The sequence below is a fragment of the Oncorhynchus mykiss genome, chromosome 17 (assembly GCF_057628025.1).
Source record: "Oncorhynchus mykiss isolate SJ-2025 chromosome 17, ASM5762802v1, whole genome shotgun sequence".
Classification (NCBI taxonomy): domain Eukaryota; kingdom Metazoa; phylum Chordata; class Actinopteri; order Salmoniformes; family Salmonidae; genus Oncorhynchus; species Oncorhynchus mykiss.
The window spans coordinates 44,956,233-44,976,029 of record NC_143038.1 but is presented as its reverse complement, the minus strand read 5'-3'; the positions used below and the strand labels follow the sequence as shown (position 1 = coordinate 44,976,029).

General features: G+C 45.8%; 1 protein-coding gene across 7 annotated transcripts in view; it reads right to left on the bottom strand.

Annotated features, from left to right (window-relative positions):
* The window catches only part of LOC110493231 (uncharacterized), a 121,357-nt gene that overhangs the window by 55,110 nt on the left and 46,450 nt on the right, over positions 1-19,797 (bottom strand). For all 7 annotated transcript variants that reach the window (XR_016487963.1, XM_090205706.1, XM_090205702.1 and 4 more), the window contains 29 exons: positions 18,880-19,035; positions 16,597-16,716; positions 15,473-15,622; positions 13,486-13,602; positions 13,114-13,260; positions 12,855-12,980; positions 12,612-12,758; positions 12,071-12,193; positions 11,614-11,886; positions 9,495-9,638; positions 9,140-9,271; positions 8,110-8,256; positions 7,644-7,775; positions 7,372-7,518; positions 7,001-7,120; positions 6,688-6,837; positions 6,432-6,568; positions 6,211-6,337; positions 5,546-5,689; positions 5,166-5,341; positions 4,927-4,965; positions 4,756-4,782; positions 4,573-4,617; positions 4,303-4,416; positions 3,860-3,931; positions 3,402-3,437; positions 3,247-3,300; positions 3,067-3,141; positions 2,808-2,921 (listed from right to left, as the gene is read on the bottom strand). Coding sequence is in view for 6 of the 7 variants with exons in the window: in XM_090205706.1 (XP_090061832.1) it covers positions 2,808-2,921; positions 3,067-3,141; positions 3,247-3,300; positions 3,402-3,437; positions 3,860-3,931; positions 4,303-4,416; positions 4,573-4,617; positions 4,756-4,782; positions 4,927-4,965; positions 5,166-5,341; positions 5,546-5,689; positions 6,211-6,337; positions 6,432-6,568; positions 6,688-6,837; positions 7,001-7,120; positions 7,372-7,518; positions 7,644-7,775; positions 8,110-8,256; positions 9,140-9,271; positions 9,495-9,638; positions 11,614-11,886; positions 12,071-12,193; positions 12,612-12,758; positions 12,855-12,980; positions 13,114-13,260; positions 13,486-13,602; positions 15,473-15,622; positions 16,597-16,716; positions 18,880-19,035 (3,491 nt within the window). In the remaining variant the exon portion in view is untranslated. The remainder of the gene's footprint in view (positions 1-2,807; positions 2,922-3,066; positions 3,142-3,246; positions 3,301-3,401; positions 3,438-3,859; positions 3,932-4,302; positions 4,417-4,572; positions 4,618-4,755; positions 4,783-4,926; positions 4,966-5,165; positions 5,342-5,545; positions 5,690-6,210; positions 6,338-6,431; positions 6,569-6,687; positions 6,838-7,000; positions 7,121-7,371; positions 7,519-7,643; positions 7,776-8,109; positions 8,257-9,139; positions 9,272-9,494; positions 9,639-11,613; positions 11,887-12,070; positions 12,194-12,611; positions 12,759-12,854; positions 12,981-13,113; positions 13,261-13,485; positions 13,603-15,472; positions 15,623-16,596; positions 16,717-18,879; positions 19,036-19,797) is intronic.

Sequence of the window (19,797 nt, the reverse complement as noted above, 5' to 3'; positions counted from 1 at the left end):
AACATCAAGGCCTCTCTAAGTCTAAAGATGCTGGTTGTCAAGGAAACTGATGGAAGGGCATGATCAGGTGGAAGATGAAAACATAAAGAGGATGGTGACAGATATACTCAAAGGCAGAGAATGAAAAAAACCTAGAAATCTAAAATGTAATCCCACATTATCATATCACAACCATACTGTTGGGGGGTTACTCTTAGGGTGAAGATATATTTTACATGAGGAAGTAAAAGATTTATGAACATCCCTCCCAGCACTTCAACCATTCCAAGTTAGAACCATCTGAGAACTTTTGAAAAGGGGGCATGTTTTTGGGAGAAACTTGAATTGAACTTGAACTGATAAGGTGCCTGTTAGTGGTGCGCAGGTCAGCTGTTTGTTCACCGCCCACCCGCCCGCAATTGCTAATACCATATCAGCAACCGCCCGACTATATGTGATCAAGTGAAATCTGAGGCCCTATATTTAGATACATGTAGCTTCTCTTCTGTCATTACGTTGCCCTAGAAGACGCAAAATGTCCAATTACATCAGTTTGACCAGTTGTAAGGGAAAAGAAAGCTGTGAAAACGACCCAACATGTTTCTGATAAGATTTCAGTTTGGCATACTTTATGTGGTTGAAATACTATCAGCTTTTATGATAAAGACAGCACCTCTACAGATGCTATCTAACTGAGCATTGCATGTTCTCAAGATGCAGAAGAAAAAATATATATATTTCTCCTCTCCTGTTCCCAAGTACAAAACACAATATTTAATGACCCTAAACCCATCCGCCTTGCAGATATAACTGCGGGCACTGCGGGTTATGAGTCAACCCCCGCATCACTAGTGCCTGTGAAACGAGTAACAACTCTTTCACCTCAATGTGGCCATGTCAAATCAAATCAAATGTTATTTGTCACATGCTTTGTAAACAACAGGTGTACACTAACAGTGCAATGCTTAATTATGCCTAATAATTATCCAACAATGCAGAGTTAAAGATAAAGAATAAAATAAAAATGTGACATGAGGAATAAATAGATGGATTAGCTGACAACATCAGGGAACCGATGCAAGCGCTTTAATGGGGCAGAAGTCTGTACGTGTTGTGTTTCTGGATGGACAGCTAGCAACCGACAATGACAAGAAACTGCCATGTGGGGAATCGTAAGTGACTCGTTCCATCTAGTTTCATTTTGATCTTGATACCATGTCTTGTCTTGTTTTAATGTTATAATGTCAAAAATTCACGAGCGAGCTAACCAACAACTGTAGTGATGTATTTGAGAGACAACAAGTGCTTATTGTGCAAATGTTTTCAAAAAACATTGTAGAGTAAATATAGTTTACACGTTGTCAACCATCTAAGCCAGGGGTAGGCAACCCTGGTCCTGGAGTGCTGCAGGTACTTCATGTTTTTGATTTAACTGACCTAGAAGACCAGGTGTGTTGAATTTAGGCAATCACTGAACTGATAAATTAGCTCAGTTGTTCATGTGTGGTGCATAGTTGGAACAACATCCTACAGTACCAGAGGCACTCCAGAAACAGGGTTGCCTACCCCTTGACCCAGTTTGTTTTGCCCCATAGTTGTACAAACGTCAGTTTTGTTGCTGAACAACCAACCCATCTATACACAATAATATGCCTATATACAGGGAGTACCTGTCAATGTGCATGGTGCGTGGTAACTACATTCATATTTTTAGTTTTTAACTAGGCAAGTCAGTTAAGAACAAATTCTTATTTACAACAATAGCCTAGGAACAGTGGGTTGACTGCCTTGTTCAGTGGAAGAACAACAGATTTTTACCTTGTCAGCTCAGGGATTCGATCTAGCAACCTTCCAGTTACTAGTCCAACGCGCTAACCACTTGGCTACCTGCCACCCCACATATAGGTAGGGTTAAAGTGACTAGGCAAGAGGATAGATAATAAAGAGTAGCAGCAGCGTATGTGGTGAGTGTGAAAGTGTGTGTGTGTGTATATGAGTGTTTGGCATCAGTATGCATGTGTGCACATGTTATGCGTGTGTGAGCGTATGTAGTGTGTGTGTGTTGGGCTGTCAGTGTAAACATGTGTGAGTGTGTGGGTAGAGTCCAGTGTGTGTCAGTGTCAGTGCAAGAGAGCAAAAAAGGGTCCATACAGGTAGTCTGGTTATTTAGCGGTCTTGTTCAGCAGCCTTAATATGGCTTGGGGGTAACCCCTGTTCAGGGTCCTGTTGATTCCAGACTTGGTGCACTGGTACCGCTTGCCGTGCGGTAGCAGAGAGAAATGTTGGGTGGGTAAAGAAATGTTTTTGGGCCTTCCACCACCTGGTATAGACGTCCTGGATGGCAGGGAGCTCGGACCCAGTGATGTACTGAGCCGTACTCACCAGCCTCTGTAGCGCCTTGCGGTTGGGTGCCTTGCAGATCACTTACTAAGCAGTGATGCAGCCAGTCAAGATGCTCTCAATGGTGCAGCTGTAGAACTTTTTGAGGATCTGACAGCCCATGCCAAATCTTTTCAGCCTCCTGAAGGGGAAGAGGTGCTGTCGTGCCCTCTTCACAATTGTGTGGGTGTGTGTGGACCATGTTAATTCCTTAGTGATGTGAATACTGAGGAACCTGAAGCTCTCGACCCGCTCCACTACAGCAGCCCCATTGATGTGGATGGGGGCGTGCTCGCTCCTCCATTTCCTGTAGTCCACGAAAGTCCCTTACAGGTTATACAGGTTACAGGCTGCTGGTACCCCTCTGCTGGTACTCATCTCTTTCTCCCCCCCATGTGTTCTGTTACTAGTTACTGTGTCAAGGGCCAGACCTGACCAGGGTAACTGACCTTAATGGAGAGGCCGGGGGTGCCTGGTATCCCTGGGCGACCATCCTGTCCAGGGGTCCCTGCAGGTCCCACAAAGCCCTTGGCCCCGTCATTCCCTGGACGCCCTAGGGTACCCTAGGTAACAGAGAGAACGTCATTCATCGTCATTCAGAATTAATTAAACTGAAGAGAATATGACTTACCATCACACGTGTCTGACTGTGTGTGTGTGTGTGTGTGTGTGTGTGTGTGTGTGTGTGTGTGTGTGTGTGTCTCTCACTGGTATTCCTGGGATCCCTGGTTCCCCTTTCCTCCCGGGCAGACCTCCTCCTGAAACAGCTGACCCTGGCTCACCCTGGAACAACACCAGAGAAACAGCTTTGTGAACATCCAACACACACACAGCAGATGGGATTACCTACAATAGTTCACAGAGGATAAAGAGATGTGCTGTACTCACCCTGTCGCCCCTGTCACCCTTTGTCCCTGGTGTTCCTGTAACCCCAGGATCACCCTGCCACAGAGAAAACATCAAACTTCATAATACAACAACACACACATAAAGACAAGATACAGTATTAACAGATCCCATTGGCGTTGCTGAGGAATACTCACAGGATCTCCTCTGACACCCGGTAGCCCCTGTGAACCCTGAAAAAGACAAAAGAGCAAAACATAAATAGCAAAACATAAAACAATATTTTGTTAAACCACATCTACAGCAGGTTGGACCAATTCAGTGGCAATGTGGTTAGAGTGCCACCCTGAGATTGAAAGGTTGGGGGTTTGATAACTCCAAAAATGGAACCAGATGCCTCTCTGCTTGGCACTCAGCATTAAGGAGATGGATTGGGGCTAAGGCCCTGCAGCCTAGTGTCCTCGCCAGGGGATATACCTGTACATCAAGCTGCCTGCCCGTATGGGCCACTCAGAAAAGGCTTACATACTTACAGCAGGTTGACCATCAACTACTTACAGTATAAGAACATCAGGATAAAAATCCTATGTTATTGGCAAGTTGATTTACACATTGTGATTGCCCCTGGCAGTAACTGTGGCCCCTTACTACTCACCGGCACACCTCCAGGGCCTGGGGTCCCTGGTCGCCCTGGCAACCCTGGATTCCCATCCAGACCAGGAAAACCCTGGAGAATAAACAACAGTAAATACAGCAGTAGAGATGTAGGATCTTAATTTGAGCCAGTTTGCTACAGCAGGAAAATAATCCTACAGCAGGAAAATAATCCTACAGGAAATGTGGATTATATTGAACATACATGTTTGAAGAGGTTGATGCATTTTTAGTTGGGGTAAATCAAATCTGACATTTTAAAGTGGAAATTACAAACTTTAGAAGCCTTTTTAAACCTCAGATACACTACAAGTTTGCGTATCCTCAGCAACCTTCTTAGCAATAAGAGTGATCAAATTAAGATCCTACATCTGTTCACTACATCACTACAGCAGTACACTACAACAGTACAAGTGTTGAGTATAAGTGTTAATGTGTACTCACCCTCTCCCCCTTCTCCCCTCTGACCCCCACTGAGGGGTCCTCACTTCGGCCAGGCTGACCCTGTCGCCCCTCAGGCCCTCTGGGGCCCTCCCTGCCAGGCAAACCATCACGACCCTGGAAATCACACACACACACACACACACACACACACACACACACACACACACACACACACACACACACACACACACACAATCTCAGTGGATGATACGTGCATGCTAATGTTTGAGCTATCAGTATTAGATCAGTAATCAGTGGTGAAAGACTCACAGGCTCTCCTTTGCGTCCGTCAGCACCGTCTCTTCCACTCTCTCCCTGTAACAGTAACAGTGATCAGGACAGTGATCAGTGATCAGTAACAGTGATCAGGACATCTGACACAACTACTGACCATAGAGCTTCCAAGACAACATACAGTAACAGAAAATGGTATTAAAACAATTCAATTGTTACCTTTCCTCCTCGCTCCCCCCGGTCACCCTAGAGAGTAAAATGGACAGATATGAGAGATAGCAGGGCAAAGAGGGATGAAAAAGAGAGCACACAGATGTTGAAAGGTGTGGTGAGAGTGTAATGATGGCTATGTGTGTGTGTGGATGGATGAGGTAAAGTACAGTAACTCACCCGAGGACACTGTACGGTACACTGCTCTGTCACTGGCCCCTGATATAGAAAACAGTAACATACACACTGAGACACAGAGCACTCCACCATATTGTTGTCACTGAGTCCCTGGAAATGATTCACTGACTGACCGGGAGAGGTTACATTGACAGCAAAATCATGGGATCTACAGCATGGTCTGATTTCTAATCTCTCTCTCTCACCTCCCCTCCCCACCAACTTTTCCCCTCTTATCTCACCACTCCCTCTGGTATCCTGGCGACGCCACACAGCAGGTCAGCCAGGTCGGCGTGCAGGGTGCCCAGCTGGGTGGCATCACGGGCATATAGAAGGTTCTGGGTGCTGCCATCTGTCACTGCCTGGCGCAGCTCCTCAGAGTCCGCCCTACCTATACCCACCGCCAGCACCGTCACTCCTGATACACACACACACACACACACACACACACAAAATATTGGGCATGTTTCTATTTATTGTTCAAAATGTTAGTTTTAAAACAGTGTGTGACAAGGGACTTTAGGTTAAAATTTACTGTAGAAAATTCCATTAGTAGAGATGTGCAGTTGCTGTATATGTGCTTGTGTGTTTAACGCTCTCAACACAGTCTGTGTGAGGCTACCTGAGGCTTTGACAACACTGGCTGGGACAGTGATGTTGTCGGAGGATTTTTCATCTGCAATGATCACCACCGCACCAGGGACTCTGGGTCTACGACCAGCTGTGGGGCTGAGAAGGAACTGTCTGGTGAACGTCATTGCCTGGCCTGCAGGGGGAGATATACATTTAAATATCACCATAGAGATGTATAGAGATCTCAACTTTGTATCTGTGCCATTATGGTATCTGTGACAGCATTGGAATCACCACTGAGGTTATCGCTATTTTAAAGTAGTACGTTTTCTTCTTCTTTTGATGTTTGAAAAAAGTGTATAGCTAATATTGGTGATTTACTGCCACCTGCAGTGCTGAAGTCTTGAACCAAATGTTATGTGTCATTCATTTATTGTGGCCACTAGATGGCGGTGATATAGCTTAAAACCATTTACAAACTAGGCAAACCAATTTGAAGAAGGCAATGCTCTGAGCATTGGCTGATCGCTCCCAACCTATAGAAATCCCCACCAAGTTAACACTAAAATGGCAGAAGCCCTTTAATGGCAATGTCCATGCAAAAATGGGTTATTTGAAGTAAGGATCTCTATACCTCTCAATGTTACATATACACATGCACAGGCATCCACACTCACACACAAACTCACACAAGTACGTACAAAACACACACACCTATAGCATTCCCTGGGCCATCCTCAAAAGGCGTAGACAGGATCTCCTGAAGCAGCGTCTCACTGTTGCTATGGCGATTTAGCAGGAACCAGACCTTGGGTCGGGCGCTGTACACTACAATCCCCAGCTAGAGGATACAGAAAGAACATTCCACAGAATCACACAGAAGAAAACTAGCAGCCAACACACACATATCACAGACGTCTGTAGGTGTACAGTACCTGTGAGTCCCGTTCTCCAATGGTGGTGAGGGAGCCAGCAGCGCTGGTCAGGAGCGAGAGCAGAGAATCAGCCAGGCTGGCCCGGTCCCTGGAAGCTGGAACCAGGAATACCACGTCGAGACGACCACCCACACACACTGAGGACAGAGACACAGTGAGAGAGGAGGGGTTGGAACATAATGGGCCGCCAGTATGAGGACTAAGGAGAAGGGATGGAATGGAGTGACTGGTTAAAAAGGAGTGATATCAGTCTTACCAGTGCGTTCGTCCACTGAGGTCTCAGGGCCCACCTCCCTCTGGAAGTTGGGCTGCAGGGTGAAGCGGTATCTCAGACCCAGACGTAGCCCTGTCACCCTGTAGGAGCTGGATGACCCAGGCAGCGTGGTGGATTGACCCGGACCAGTATCTGGTTAGAGACCAAACACACACAGGCACCCACACAGACAAGTACGTACAAGTACATACACACACAATCACACACAAACAACGATTAGCGATCAACCTTTCATTGTGGAACATAGTCAATAAACTACCAAATGTGACCCCATTATGCAGTGTTTTTGTCTCACCTCTCTCCTCTTTCCAGCGCAGGATATATCCTGTGGCACCAGTCAGTGGAACCCAGCCTAACAACACAGAATTCTGGGTAACCTCTGCCACACGCAGACCTGTTACAGGCTGTAGGGGAGCTAAAGGGAGGAGAGGAGGAGTGAGTGATCAGTTAAGAGAGAGACAACCGTATGTGAGTGACTTCAGTAATCGTGTGATAGAGAACATTAAGAGGTTGTGACTATACAACAGTTAGAACCTATAGCCATAACCACAAAAACCTTGGGCTTTTATAAGGTTTGATCTTAGTCTGGTCACATGGCCAGGAAAATTCCAGTCAATAACTATAGTGAATGAAAGGAGAGGAGATGGTGTGGGCAGAGAAGTGTACCTGTGGAGGCTGTGATAGTGACAGCTTGACTCTCTCTGTCCCTGAAGATGGCAGCCAGCCTCATTGTGTAGCTCACCCCAGGCCGCAGACCATCCAGGTCAAACGAGGTCGCATCTCGACCTATCAGACGGCTCGATTCAGCCTCACCTGCATGGAACCAGTAGAGAATATTAGAAAACGTAAATAGATATTAAATTGCAAACATTTGTTTGGATGAGCATTTTATGTACGTATCTGTGTGTGTGTGTGTGTGTGTGTGTGTGTGTGTTTACCCAGGGCTGATCTCCAGTAGATGCGGTACCCTGTGACCCCAGCCATTCCTCTCCAGACCAGACGCAGCACCCTTGGGGTAGCCTCCAGCACCCTGACCCCCTCCACACGGTCCACAGCAACAGGTTCCCCAGCTACACACACACACACACACACACACACACACACACACACACACACACACACACACACACACACACACACACACAGAATACAGTACAGAGCAGTACGCTTTCCAGTGAATTCAGGAAGTACACTGACATTCCAATTATCTTCAGTGCTTTTCAATGAGGACCATTTGGAATAGGAATTTAGTTTACTTTCTGATTTGACTGTAATTTACCCCAACCTTGCTACATAGTAATTCTGTAAAGTTGTACCTTCCAATGTTTTCATATCCATTCTAATCAAACAGAGGTACAATGTAACTGCACAGTCTCTTTTCTTTAAGACTGTAGTGTAACTCACGTGTTGTGACTCTGACAGAGACTGGGGATCCCTCTCTGTTCTGAACCAGGGCCATGACCTGCACCTCATACTGAGCCCCTGGGTCCAGCTGCTCCAGGTCCACCGCTGTGCGGTCACCACCTACCAGCTGGCTCCTCTCCTCCCCACCTATACCAAGACAGAAGGGGTGGTGGTGAGTGGTCTGGCACAAAATGGCTGCCATGTTTTATTAATACACAGCAAATTCTCCACTGTTAAATCAACAGTGACAGTGTGACATTTAACACTGGTCCAGTGTCTATACGGAGTGTTAAATTAACAAACTGCTTAGGTTCAAGCCTTATTTACATATTTCCCAGAGTGCCTTGCCTTTCGAGTGAAGTGTAAAATTACCACCTACGACTGTATTTGTTAGTGACAAAGACATATATCCATCCATTTTCATATATCCATCCATTTTCAGGCAATCCTAGTGAGATCCTAAGTGAATATGTTATCATTAAAATGTAATTATTTAACACAATACAAAGCATATGTCATAAAGCCTTAGACTCTTATGGGTTAACTAGAACAACCTTTCAGTAACGGATGCAACGTCTAAGTAACAGAAAAATGTATACTATTTATATTTGAGTAACACAAGGTGAATAAGTCAATCAATGCACATACAAAAACATAGAAATTGAAAACAGCAATTCTAAAAATTCACCTGCATTAGAGGATGCTGGTAAATATGATAATGAAAGGGTGTGGTTTTGGTTTAACACTGGTTATTAACACCAACAGTGGGGTTATTTTACAACAATGAGTGTTAATTTAACATCTGAATCAACACTAGAAATGTTACACAGAAAACTCAACACGAGGTAACACTGGCCAATTTTCTGTGTGTGAGTATATATATATATATATATTTATGTTAAGTGTGGCTGGTGTGAATAGAGGTAATTCCTATATTATAATGAGCTATGGATAGTACACTATTTAATAATGAAACATCATGGGAATATCATTCACATTTCAAAAGAGTAAAGCTAATCAAATCTCTCACCGTCAATTCGCTTCCAAGCCACACGATAGGCTGTCGCTCCCTGCACGCCCACCCATGTTACTCTGACGACCTCACCGCGGGACTCTTGGGCTTTGAGTGAAGTCACTGTTCCCACCACCAACTGGTCTGACTCTTGAGGACAGAGAAGTGGAAGAGATCAGTCACCAATTTACAAGCACTGTTCTATAGGATAGCACTCATTTAATTAATTCAATACATTTTTAAATTTACTAAGTGAGGGCTAAGTGAAGCTGTTACCATATTGTTGACAGTTAACCAACTCATTCAAATATACTATGGGTTATCAAGAAGAGAAGGGGTTAGGGGTCAATTTGGTAATGGAGTGATAGAGTACCTGTTCTGGTGTTCAGGGAGGTGGGGTATCCTTCCCGAGACCCAATCAGTGAGGAGACTGAGACTCGGTAGGAGGAGTCTTCCTGAAGGCTGTCGATGGTGAAGGAAGTGACATCAGCGGCCACCGTGCGGGAGGACTCCACTCCTGTAGACAGATGGGGTCAGGCCATAAAGAATGATAGAGAAAGCATCCCTCAGCAAAAAAAGAAATGTCCTCTCACTGTCAACTGAGTTTATTTTCAGCAAACTTAACATGTGTAAATATTTGTATGAACATAACAAGATTCAACAACTGAGACAAACTGAACAAGTTCCACAGACATGTGACTAACAGAAATGGAATAATGTGTCCCTGAAAAAAGGGGGGTGGGGAGGGTCAAAAGTAACAGTCAGTATCTGGTGTGGCCACTAGCTAAATTAAGTACTGCAGTGCATCTCCTCCTCATGGACTGCACCAGATTTGCCAGTTCTTCCTGTGAGATGTTACCCCATTCTTCTACCAAGGCACCTGCAAGTTCCAAGACATTTCTGAGGAGAATGGCCCTAGCCCTCACCCTCCAATCCAACAGGTCCCAGAAGTGCTCAATGGGATTGAGATCAGGGATCTTTGCTGGCCATGGCAGAACACTGACATTCCTGTCTTCCAGGAAATCACGCACAGAACGAGCAGTATGGCTGGTGGCATTGTCATGCTGGAGGGTCATGTCAGGATGAGCCTGCATGAAGGGTACCACATGAGGGAGGAGGATGTCTTCCCTGTAACGCACAGCGTTGAGATTGCCTGCAATGACAACAAGCTCGGTCCGATGATACTGTGACACACCGCCCCAGACCATGACGGACCCTCTACCTCCAAATCGATCTCGCTCCAGAGTATAGGCCTCAGTGTAACGCTCATTCCTTCAACGATAAACGCCAATCCGACCATCAAACCTGGTGAGACAAAACCGTGACTCGTCAGTGAAGAGCACTTTTTGCCAGTCCTGTCTGGTCCAGCGACGGTGGGTTTGTGCCCATAGGCGACGTTGTTGCTGGTGATGTCTGGTGAGGACCTGCCTTACAACAGGCCTACAAGCCCTCAGTCCAGCCCCTCTCAGCCTATTGCGGACAGTTTGAGCACTGATGTAGGGATTGTGCGTTCCTGGTGTAATTCGAGCAGTTGTTGTTGCCATCCTGTACCTGTCCCGGAGGTGTGATGTTCGGATGTACCGATCCTGTGCAGGTGTTGTTACACGTGGTCTGCCACTGCGAGGACGATCAGCTGTCCATCCTGTCTCCCTGTAGCGCTGTCTTAGGCATCTCACAGTACGGACATTGCAATTTATTGCTCTGTCCACATCTGCAGTCCTCATGTCTCCTTGCAGCATGCCTAAGGCACGTTCACGCAGATGAGCAGGGACCCTGGGAATCTTTCTTTTGGTGTTTTTCAGAGTCAGTAGAAAGGCCTCTTTAGTGTCCTAAGTTTTCATAACTGTGACCTTAATTGCCTACTGTCTGTAATCTGTTAGTGTCTTAACGACCGTTCCACAGGTGCATGTTCATTAATTGTTTATGGTTCATTGAACAAGCATGGGAAACAGTATTTAAATCCTTTACAATGAAGATTTGGATTTTTATGAATTATCATTAAAAGACAGGGTCCTGAAAAGGGGACTTTTCTTTTTTTGCTGAGTTTAGTTCCAATTATGCGGTCTGGGAGCGCACAGGTAGTGCCATTGAGGCAATCTCCATTTTGAAGTAGTAAATGTTTTTTTTTACAATTGGCTGATCCCTCCTGATGACCTGCTTGAACATGACTCCAACAGGGATATCAGCCAATAAAGTTGTAAGCCACACACAGTTGACTACATTAAAATGGTGTAAGCCCTCAATGGCTCTGGCCATGCTAAAACAGCCTTTTGGCCACTAGAGGCCTCTATCATTCTCTATGGGTCAGGCAACGAGGTGAACGTTACTGGGGATTGCTATTACTGTATTACTAGACTAGAGCAACTACTAGACAATCCCAATACAATGTGTTCTTTGAGTCTTAATGCGCTTTGAGACCTAAGGTAAGGATCCTTAGGAATGTAATTTATACGTCAGATAACACCCATCTCACTTATCCTAACCACGCCTACCATTTCCACTGCGCCAGGTAATCTTGTAGCCAGTTGCCCTGGAGACTGGTGACCATGTGATGCGTATCCTCTGAGAGGTGACATCAATGATACGCAGGCCGCTAACCGTGCTTGAGCCGTTGTTGCCATTGGTCCTGGCCGAGAGGGTGACCACCTCCCCGATACGTTGACCAATCACAGCCGCCACGCCCAGGACCACAGCTGTGTCTGGCTGCAGCCCCTCCACCGTGTAGGACGAGGCCTCTGGCCCCAGAACACGGGACTGCTCCGCATCTAGGAGAGATACACAATGTTAAAGACACACACTGGGACACTGCTCTATATAAAATAAGGTGAGAGAAAGTAACACATACATATAAAATAGGGACTGCTGCTATAATTATGTTATCACAACATTGTATTTCTGAGGACTAGTTTATCACAAAATCATTCCAAGCATAATTCAGGTGACACTTACTGTTGCCTTGTCTCCAAGTGACCCTGTACCCTGTCGCCCCGGAAACCCCTGTCCAGGCGATTCGGAGTCGCCGACCATTGGTGTTTGTCACACGCAGGTTTGTCACTCTCTCCAATGCTTGTTCTGAAATCACACATCAATAAGAACATTGTGGTTCAGTGCACCACCAAACTTTTTTCCATGCTCAATATCAAACTTACATTTCCCATATCAAAAAATTTTGCCATTTCGTGCCTACTAAACACAGCCCTCTTCTTTTATCTCTGTCTGTGCTTGCCTCAGCTCACCTCCCCTCAGTATCACTATTCACCACCTATTCACATTGACAATCAGCTGGCAGCCATTCATCACACAGCCACAGCAAAGCACTGTTTACCAAACTGGCAAACACCCTGCAGCCCTGAGCCAAGATCTGCACGCATTCAATCCATCCACATCCTCTCTCTCACAGGCTGGAGCATGCACTAGCATACAATCAGTGTGTGTGTGTGTGTGTGTGTGTGTGTGTGTGTGTGTGTGTGTGTGTGTGTGTGTGTCTCACCTGATTTGATGTAGACAGTGACTGGGTCCCCCTCGCTGTCTCCCACCACAGCTGTCACGCTGACCCCATAAGACACGCCCTCTGTCAGACCCCTAAGGTCAAGGGTCGTCTGGCTTCCAGGGATACTGCGGGTTTCCTCTGTTTGCGCTGTAAGTACAGAGTGTTAAAACATATGTGAGATCCGGTCTAAAGTAGTGCACTATATAGGGAGAGAATAGAGCGTCATTTGAGATGTGCCCTTACCTTCAGTGTTGACCATGAGGATACGGTACTGTGTTGCCCCGGCTACCCCTGTCCATCCCAGTCGCACAGTGCTGCCCAGGTACTCTACCACTCGCAGGTTGGACACCCTCCCCACCGGCTGTTCCACTGTACACATGAGGGGGGGAAGTCAGTAAAATGGTGAAACAAATAAGATACAAATAATAAGTGAAATATAGAAGTAAATATAAAATACAAAGGGGCTAAAACAAAGCGGGTCGCGCCTGCCCCTATCTCTGACCTGTGGGAGAGGTGGAGACGGGGGTGGCCTCTTCTCGTCCCTCATACAGGGTGAACAAGGTGATGACATACTCAGTGCTGGGCTGCAGCCCTGACAGATCATAAATAGTGGTGTTCCTGGAGAATGACTGACTCTGCATTCTGCCACCTGAGGAGAGAGAGACTACAGTAAGGTAGTTTGACGTTGACAGTCAGTCAGCGAGGGTACATCTATGTTTGTGTGCATGGATCGGTGTACTCAATGTTTAGGGGTTCGAAAGTACATGAAACTTTCGCTTGTATGTGTGAGAGTACGCGTGTGTGTGTCCTTACGTGTGTATGCAAGCATGAGTGAGTGTGTGAGTGTGAGTGTGTGTGTGTGTGTATGTCTGACCTTCCCCCTGCCTCCACTCCAGGCGGTATCCCCTGGCAGACTGGATTAGGTTCCAGGTGAGGCGGATGGAGGAGGGCCCGGTGGTGGCTGCCCTCAGCACCTGCTGCTCCAGACTCTCTGCATGGGGGGAACAGAGACACAACCCAACCATGGGTCTTATCAACTGATATATCATGGTATGCCAGAACCTCTTAAAAACCCATTCAGGGTGATGGGGTCAAATTGGGGTCATGATAGGGGCTGCACCAAATGTTTGATGTAATATAATAATTGACTATGCTTATGTTGTATTAATAGAAGGGGGGGGGGTATGGGACCCCTCCTCCTCCACATTTATAGGGTCCTAGACTACTGATTAACATTATACAGTATATATTAATTTTTTATTTTTTATTAATTGTTCCACAGTCTTTACTAAGTCTCTGCATATTATAAAGAAATGGTCTGAGAAATGTGTTAATTATTGCATGGGGTCTGTGAGAAAGCACTTCAAAGATAAACATAGAGCCCTGCAGGGGAGTAAAATAGATAAGAGGCTAGTCAGACATACTTCTATAAATCAACTTGGGGGAATGGACATTTACTGCTGAGGCTTTAGAAAACAATGGAACTATTGTTTCTCTCTTGTAAGTTTGTATAGCTGTGTATGCATGGGCTTGGTCGGATGAGTAGCAGGTAATGACGTATGCAGTAACATCACTAGGGCTGGACTTCGGGCTTAATAAAATAACTTGGGACTTTTCCCTATGGGGCAGAACTCAGGAGAGACATCAGTTGTATGTGTGATGTTTGATCTTTGACTTCTGTCTACAGCTGTATTTTGATTAAAATTGTTATGATTTATTAAGTGCACATTTTGAGTGTTCCTTATTTGATAAGTAAATAAAACGGAGCACAGAAAAACGGAACCAACAAGATATTTAAGCAATAAGGCAATAAGGCACAAGGGGGTGTGGTATATGGCCAATATACCACAGCTAAGGGCTGTTCTTACCGCAAACGCCCAAGGTGCCTTGCTATTATAAACTGGTTACCAACGTATTTAGAACAGTAAAAATAAATGTTTCGTAATACCCGTGCTATAGCTGATATACCACGGCTTTCAGCCAATCAGCATTCAGGGCTCGAACCACCCAGTTTATAATCAGCTATTAGAGGGGATTTCAATTCATAATGCATCTTAGTTGGACTGCCGGTACACTTATTTAGAACAACTCTTAGCTACACAAACATTGTGTGTTTCCCCTTCCATTTGAGATCAAAGATCCCAGAGAGGAGCATAAGGAGGCATTCTGTATTAAATAACTACAGTATGCTACCCCCTCCCTGATTATAATCCAGACCAATAAACATGATGATGACTCAGCTTTAACTCAAACAACACAAATCCCTGTTAAGTGAAGACATCCCCTCAAAAATGTGTACACAGGAAGCTGTATGTGTGTGTGTTTGTGTGTGTGTTTTCTGCATAGTATGCATGTGCGCAACAGATTTAACTTCCAAAAAAGGATAAACTGTAAATATTTAGTAAGCAGAATAATATCATTATCTCTCTTCCTCTATTTCCTCTATTTTCTACTGCCTCTATTATCCTCCTTTACACTATGGTCTGTTGGACGCAGCAGAAATAGTCTTTCATAAAGGCATTCTTTCATTGGCTAAAATGAACCACAAGTGGAAGTTACTGGGACAAAGACAGAGGAAAATAGAACGAGAGGAAAATAGAGTGAGAGGAAAATAGAACGAGAGGAAAATAGAACGAGAGGAAAATAGAACGAGAGGAAAATAGAACGAGAGGAAAATAGAACGAGAGCGAGAGAGGAGAGGGAAATCTGTTTGTGTTTCAGTGATCTCTCCAAATTTGCTTAACCTTGTAAAGTGCTTAGGAAATTACTGAATTGTGTGTGTGTGTGTGTTGTGTATGCGTGTTGTGTGTGTGTGTATGCGTGTCTGCCATGCATACATGGGTGTGTGTGTAGCTCTATACCTATCTTGAACCTGGTGGTAGCACCAGGACCCTCTGTGTTGCCTTCGTAGAGAGCGATGACAGTGACAATGTACTCAGTGTCTGGCTGCAGGTTCAACAGGGTGTGAGTCTCACTGTCACCAGCCACTTCCACAGATTCCACATCACGACCTGGGAGAGACACAGAGGCAGGGGGAGAGGAGAGAGGGATGGGGGGAGAGGAGACAGGAGAGATGGGTGGCGGGAGAGGAGAGGAGGGTGGGGGGAAAGGAGAAGAGAGAGGGGTGGGGGGAAAGGAGAAGAGAGAGGGGTGGGGGGAAGGAGAGAGGGGTGGGGGGAAGGAGAGAGGGGAGTGGGGAGGGGGTGGGGTGAGAGGAGAGAGGAGAGATGGGTGGGTGGGTGAGTGGGGAGGGGGTGGGGTGAGAGGAGAGGAGAGAGGGGGAGAGAGGAGAGAGGGATGGGGAGAAGGAGAGAGGGGAGAGGGGAGAGGGGGGAGAGAGGAGAGGAGGGTGGGGGGAAAGGAGAGGAGAGAGGGGTGGGGGGAAGGAGGGAGGGGTGGGGGGAAGGAGAGAGGGGAGTGGGGAGGGGGTGAGGTGAGAGGAGAGGAGAGATGGGTGGGTGGGTGGGGTGGGGTGAGAGGAGAGGAGAGATGGGTGGGTGGGTGGGGGAGAGGAGAGAGGGGGGAGAGAGGGGTGGGGAGAAGGAGAGAGGGGAGAGGAGAGGGGGTGGGGGGAGGGGAGAGGGGAGAGGGGAGAGGGGGGAGAGAGGAGAGACGGGGGAGAGGAGAGGAGAGAGGGCGGAGAGGAGAGATGGGGAGAGAGGAGAGATGGGGGAAAGGAGAGAGGGGGAGATGAGAGATGGGTGGGGGAGAGGAGAGCAGAGGAGAGAAGATAGAGGAAGGTATGGAGGGGTGAAAGAAAAGGACAGTTGTTGTGCACATATAAATTGTGTCACTGCCTGCTCACTATTCAAAGTATTAACAGCCTTGCTGATTCTCTCATAAATTCCATTCTGTGTCACTATACATTTCTGAAGAACAACCTCTCTGTGTAAATATACATGTTAATAAGGTAAGTCTATACTGATTGGTGCATGGGTATACTGGCACATAATCTGCTGTCAAATGTCACTGTCTCTCTCCTTACCGGTGAATGGTCCCCAGACCAGTCTGTAGGCCCTGGCTCCACCCACTCCTCTCCACAACACCCGGACACTACGCTCTGACACAGTATCCACTGACAGCTGCTGGGCCGCTTCTAGACGCACTGCAAGACAGACATAACACACACACGCAAACACACACAAAAATTGAGGTGAAACACAGTGCACATACTGAAATAGGGCACAGAAGAAAAATAGATGAGAGCTTCAGACTTTTTATGTTTACTGCAGCGCAAATAGTCACCACCAGATGGAAGTATGACTTTCTAATAATTTGAAAGAATAGTGTCAGAGAAAGACGTGCAAAGCTCCCTATCTGGCGATGACAACCTTTCTGATCACTGTTACCTTTCCACCTATGGTTCAAATAAAGTCATGAGACCATGAGGCCAATCGGTATGGTTTACATGGCATGAAATCCATCCATCCAAAAACAGTTCCAAATGATTTCCTCTTAATGTAGCCTTCACATGACTGCCACAAGGCACTGTGCTTGCTGTGAGGTCAGGCTCAGGAGCATGACAACTGTAGAACTTCTGTTCTCCTCTTCCATTCACAAACAATGGCTCACAACAATGGCTCAAACTGTGTTTGACCAGATACAATGCTATTTCACAGGAAACAAATTGACAACAGAATTTCAGCATGCTTATAGGGAAGGACACTCAACAAGCACAGCACACAGCACACACAAATGACTGATGATTGGCTGAGAGAAATTGATCATAAAATGATTGTGGGGACTGTCTTGTTAGACAGTGCAGCTTTTGACATTATCGATCATAGTCTGCTGCTGGAAAAACATATGTGTTATGGCTTTACACCCCCTGCTATTATGTGGATAAAGAGTTACCTGTCTAACAGAACACAGAGGGTGTTCTTTAATGGAAACCTCTCAAATATAATCCAGTTAGAATCAGGAATTCCCCAGGGCAGCTGTTTAGGCCACTTGTTATTTTCAATGTTTACTAATGACATGACACTGACTTTAAATAAAGCTAGTGTGTCTAAGTATGCGGACGACTCAACACTATACACATCAGCTACCACAGCGACTGAAATGACTGCAACACTCAACAAAGAGCTACTGTTAGTTTCAGAGTGGGTGGCAAGGAATAAGTCAGCCCTATATATTTCTAAAACTAAAAGCATTGTATTTGGAACAAAACACTCACTAAACCCTAAACCTCAACTAAATCTATAATGTGGAAACTGAGAAAGTTGAGATGACCAAACTGCTTGGAGTAACCATAGATTGTAAACTGTCATGGTCAAAACATATTGATACAACAGTAGCTAAGATGGGGAGAAGTTTGTCTATAATAAAGCGATGCTCTGCCTTCTTAACAACACTAACAACAAGGCAGGTCCTACAGGCCCTAGTTTTGTCGCACCTTGACTACTGTTCAGTCGTGGGAAAAAAAGGGCTTAGGAAAATTGCAATTGGCTCAGAACAGGGCAGCATGGCTGGCTGGCCCTTGGATGTACACAGAGAGCTAATATTAATAATATGCATGTCAATCTCTCCTGGCTGAAAGTGGAGGAGAGACTGACTTCATCACTACTTTTATTTATGAGAGGTATTGACATGTTGAATGCACCGAGATGTCTGTCTAAACTACTGGCACACGGCTCGGACACCCATGCATACCCCACAAGACATGCCACAAGAGGTCTCTTCACAGTCCCCAAGTCCAGAACAGACTATGGGAGGTGCACAGTACTACATAGAGCCATGACTACATGGAACGTTATTCCACATCAAGTAACTGATGCGAGCCGTAAAATTATATTTACAAAATAAGATTAAAAAAACACCTTATGGAACAGCGGGGACTGTGAAGCAACACAAACATTGGCACAGACACACACACACACGATAACATACGCACTATACATACACATGGATTTAGTACTGTAGATATGTGGTAGTGGTGGAATAGGGGCCTGAGGGCACACAGTGTGTTGTGAAATCTGTGAATCTGTGAATGTATTGTAATGTTTTAAAAATGGTATAAACTGCCTTACTTTTGCTGGACCCCCAAAAGAGTAGGGATCCATAACAATGGGGATCCATAACAATGGGGATCCATAACAATGGGGATCCATAACAATGGTGATCCATAACAATGGGGATCCATAACAATGGGGATCCATAACAAATACAAATACACCAATAATGTGAAGTTCATGTTAAACAGAAGATGATATGATGCATCATGCAGTACTGACTGAGGGTAATGGGAAAGAGGGTGTGGTGTACTTACATGTCCGTGAGGTGAGGGTGGCGGGGGAGGCAGAGTTTCGGGGGAACAGCGGGTAGAGGGTGAGGACGTATTCTGTGTCAGGCAGTAGCCTCTCCAGGGTGACAGAAGTAGAGTCTGCAGCCAGAGACTGCTCCAATAGCTGGGCCTTGGGCTGACCTGTCAATTATTCACAGCCAGCCATTCACAAGGGTTAGAGCAGGCAACAGGCAAGTACATACACAGCTGACTATACACATCTTTAAATGCACATGCTTGTACTTGTATAATATGAGGAAGATCAAGAGCAGTCTGGAGAACTGTGTGTGTGTGTGTGTGTGTGTGTGTGTGTGTGTGTGTGTGTGTGTGTGTGTGTGTGTGTGTGTGTGTGTGTGTGTGTGTGTGTGTGTGTGTGTGTGTGCCTGCCTGCCTGCCTGCCTCTCTGTATGTCTGTCTGTCTGACCTGCAGTCTGAGGCAACCCCAGCCCCACCCAGCTCCACACGCACTTTCAGGCTGTTGCCAAGGCAATGCGCCAGCCTGAGAGGAATGTGTAGCCTGGCGAAATGGGCACAGATCTTCATCCTACCACAGACAAGGCATACACGGGGGGTGTGTGTGTGTGTGTGTGTGTGTGTGTGTGTGTGTGTGTGTGTGTGTGTGTGTGTGTGTGTGTGTGTGTGTGCGTGTGTGCGTGTGTGCGTGTGTGCGTGCGTGCGTGCGTGCATGTCGTGCAGAGATTGGCAGTATTTCTGTTAGTGAGAGGAAAATACGTATTTCGATTACTTTTGAGTATTTTGTCATATGTATGTCATTGGCCTAAACTACAATCCATATATTTTGTAACAAGATACTTTCAAGACCTATCATTTATATTTTTGAAATACAAAATACTTATTCTATATCATTTTTTATAACAGTGACCCCCTTTCACCCTGCATTAG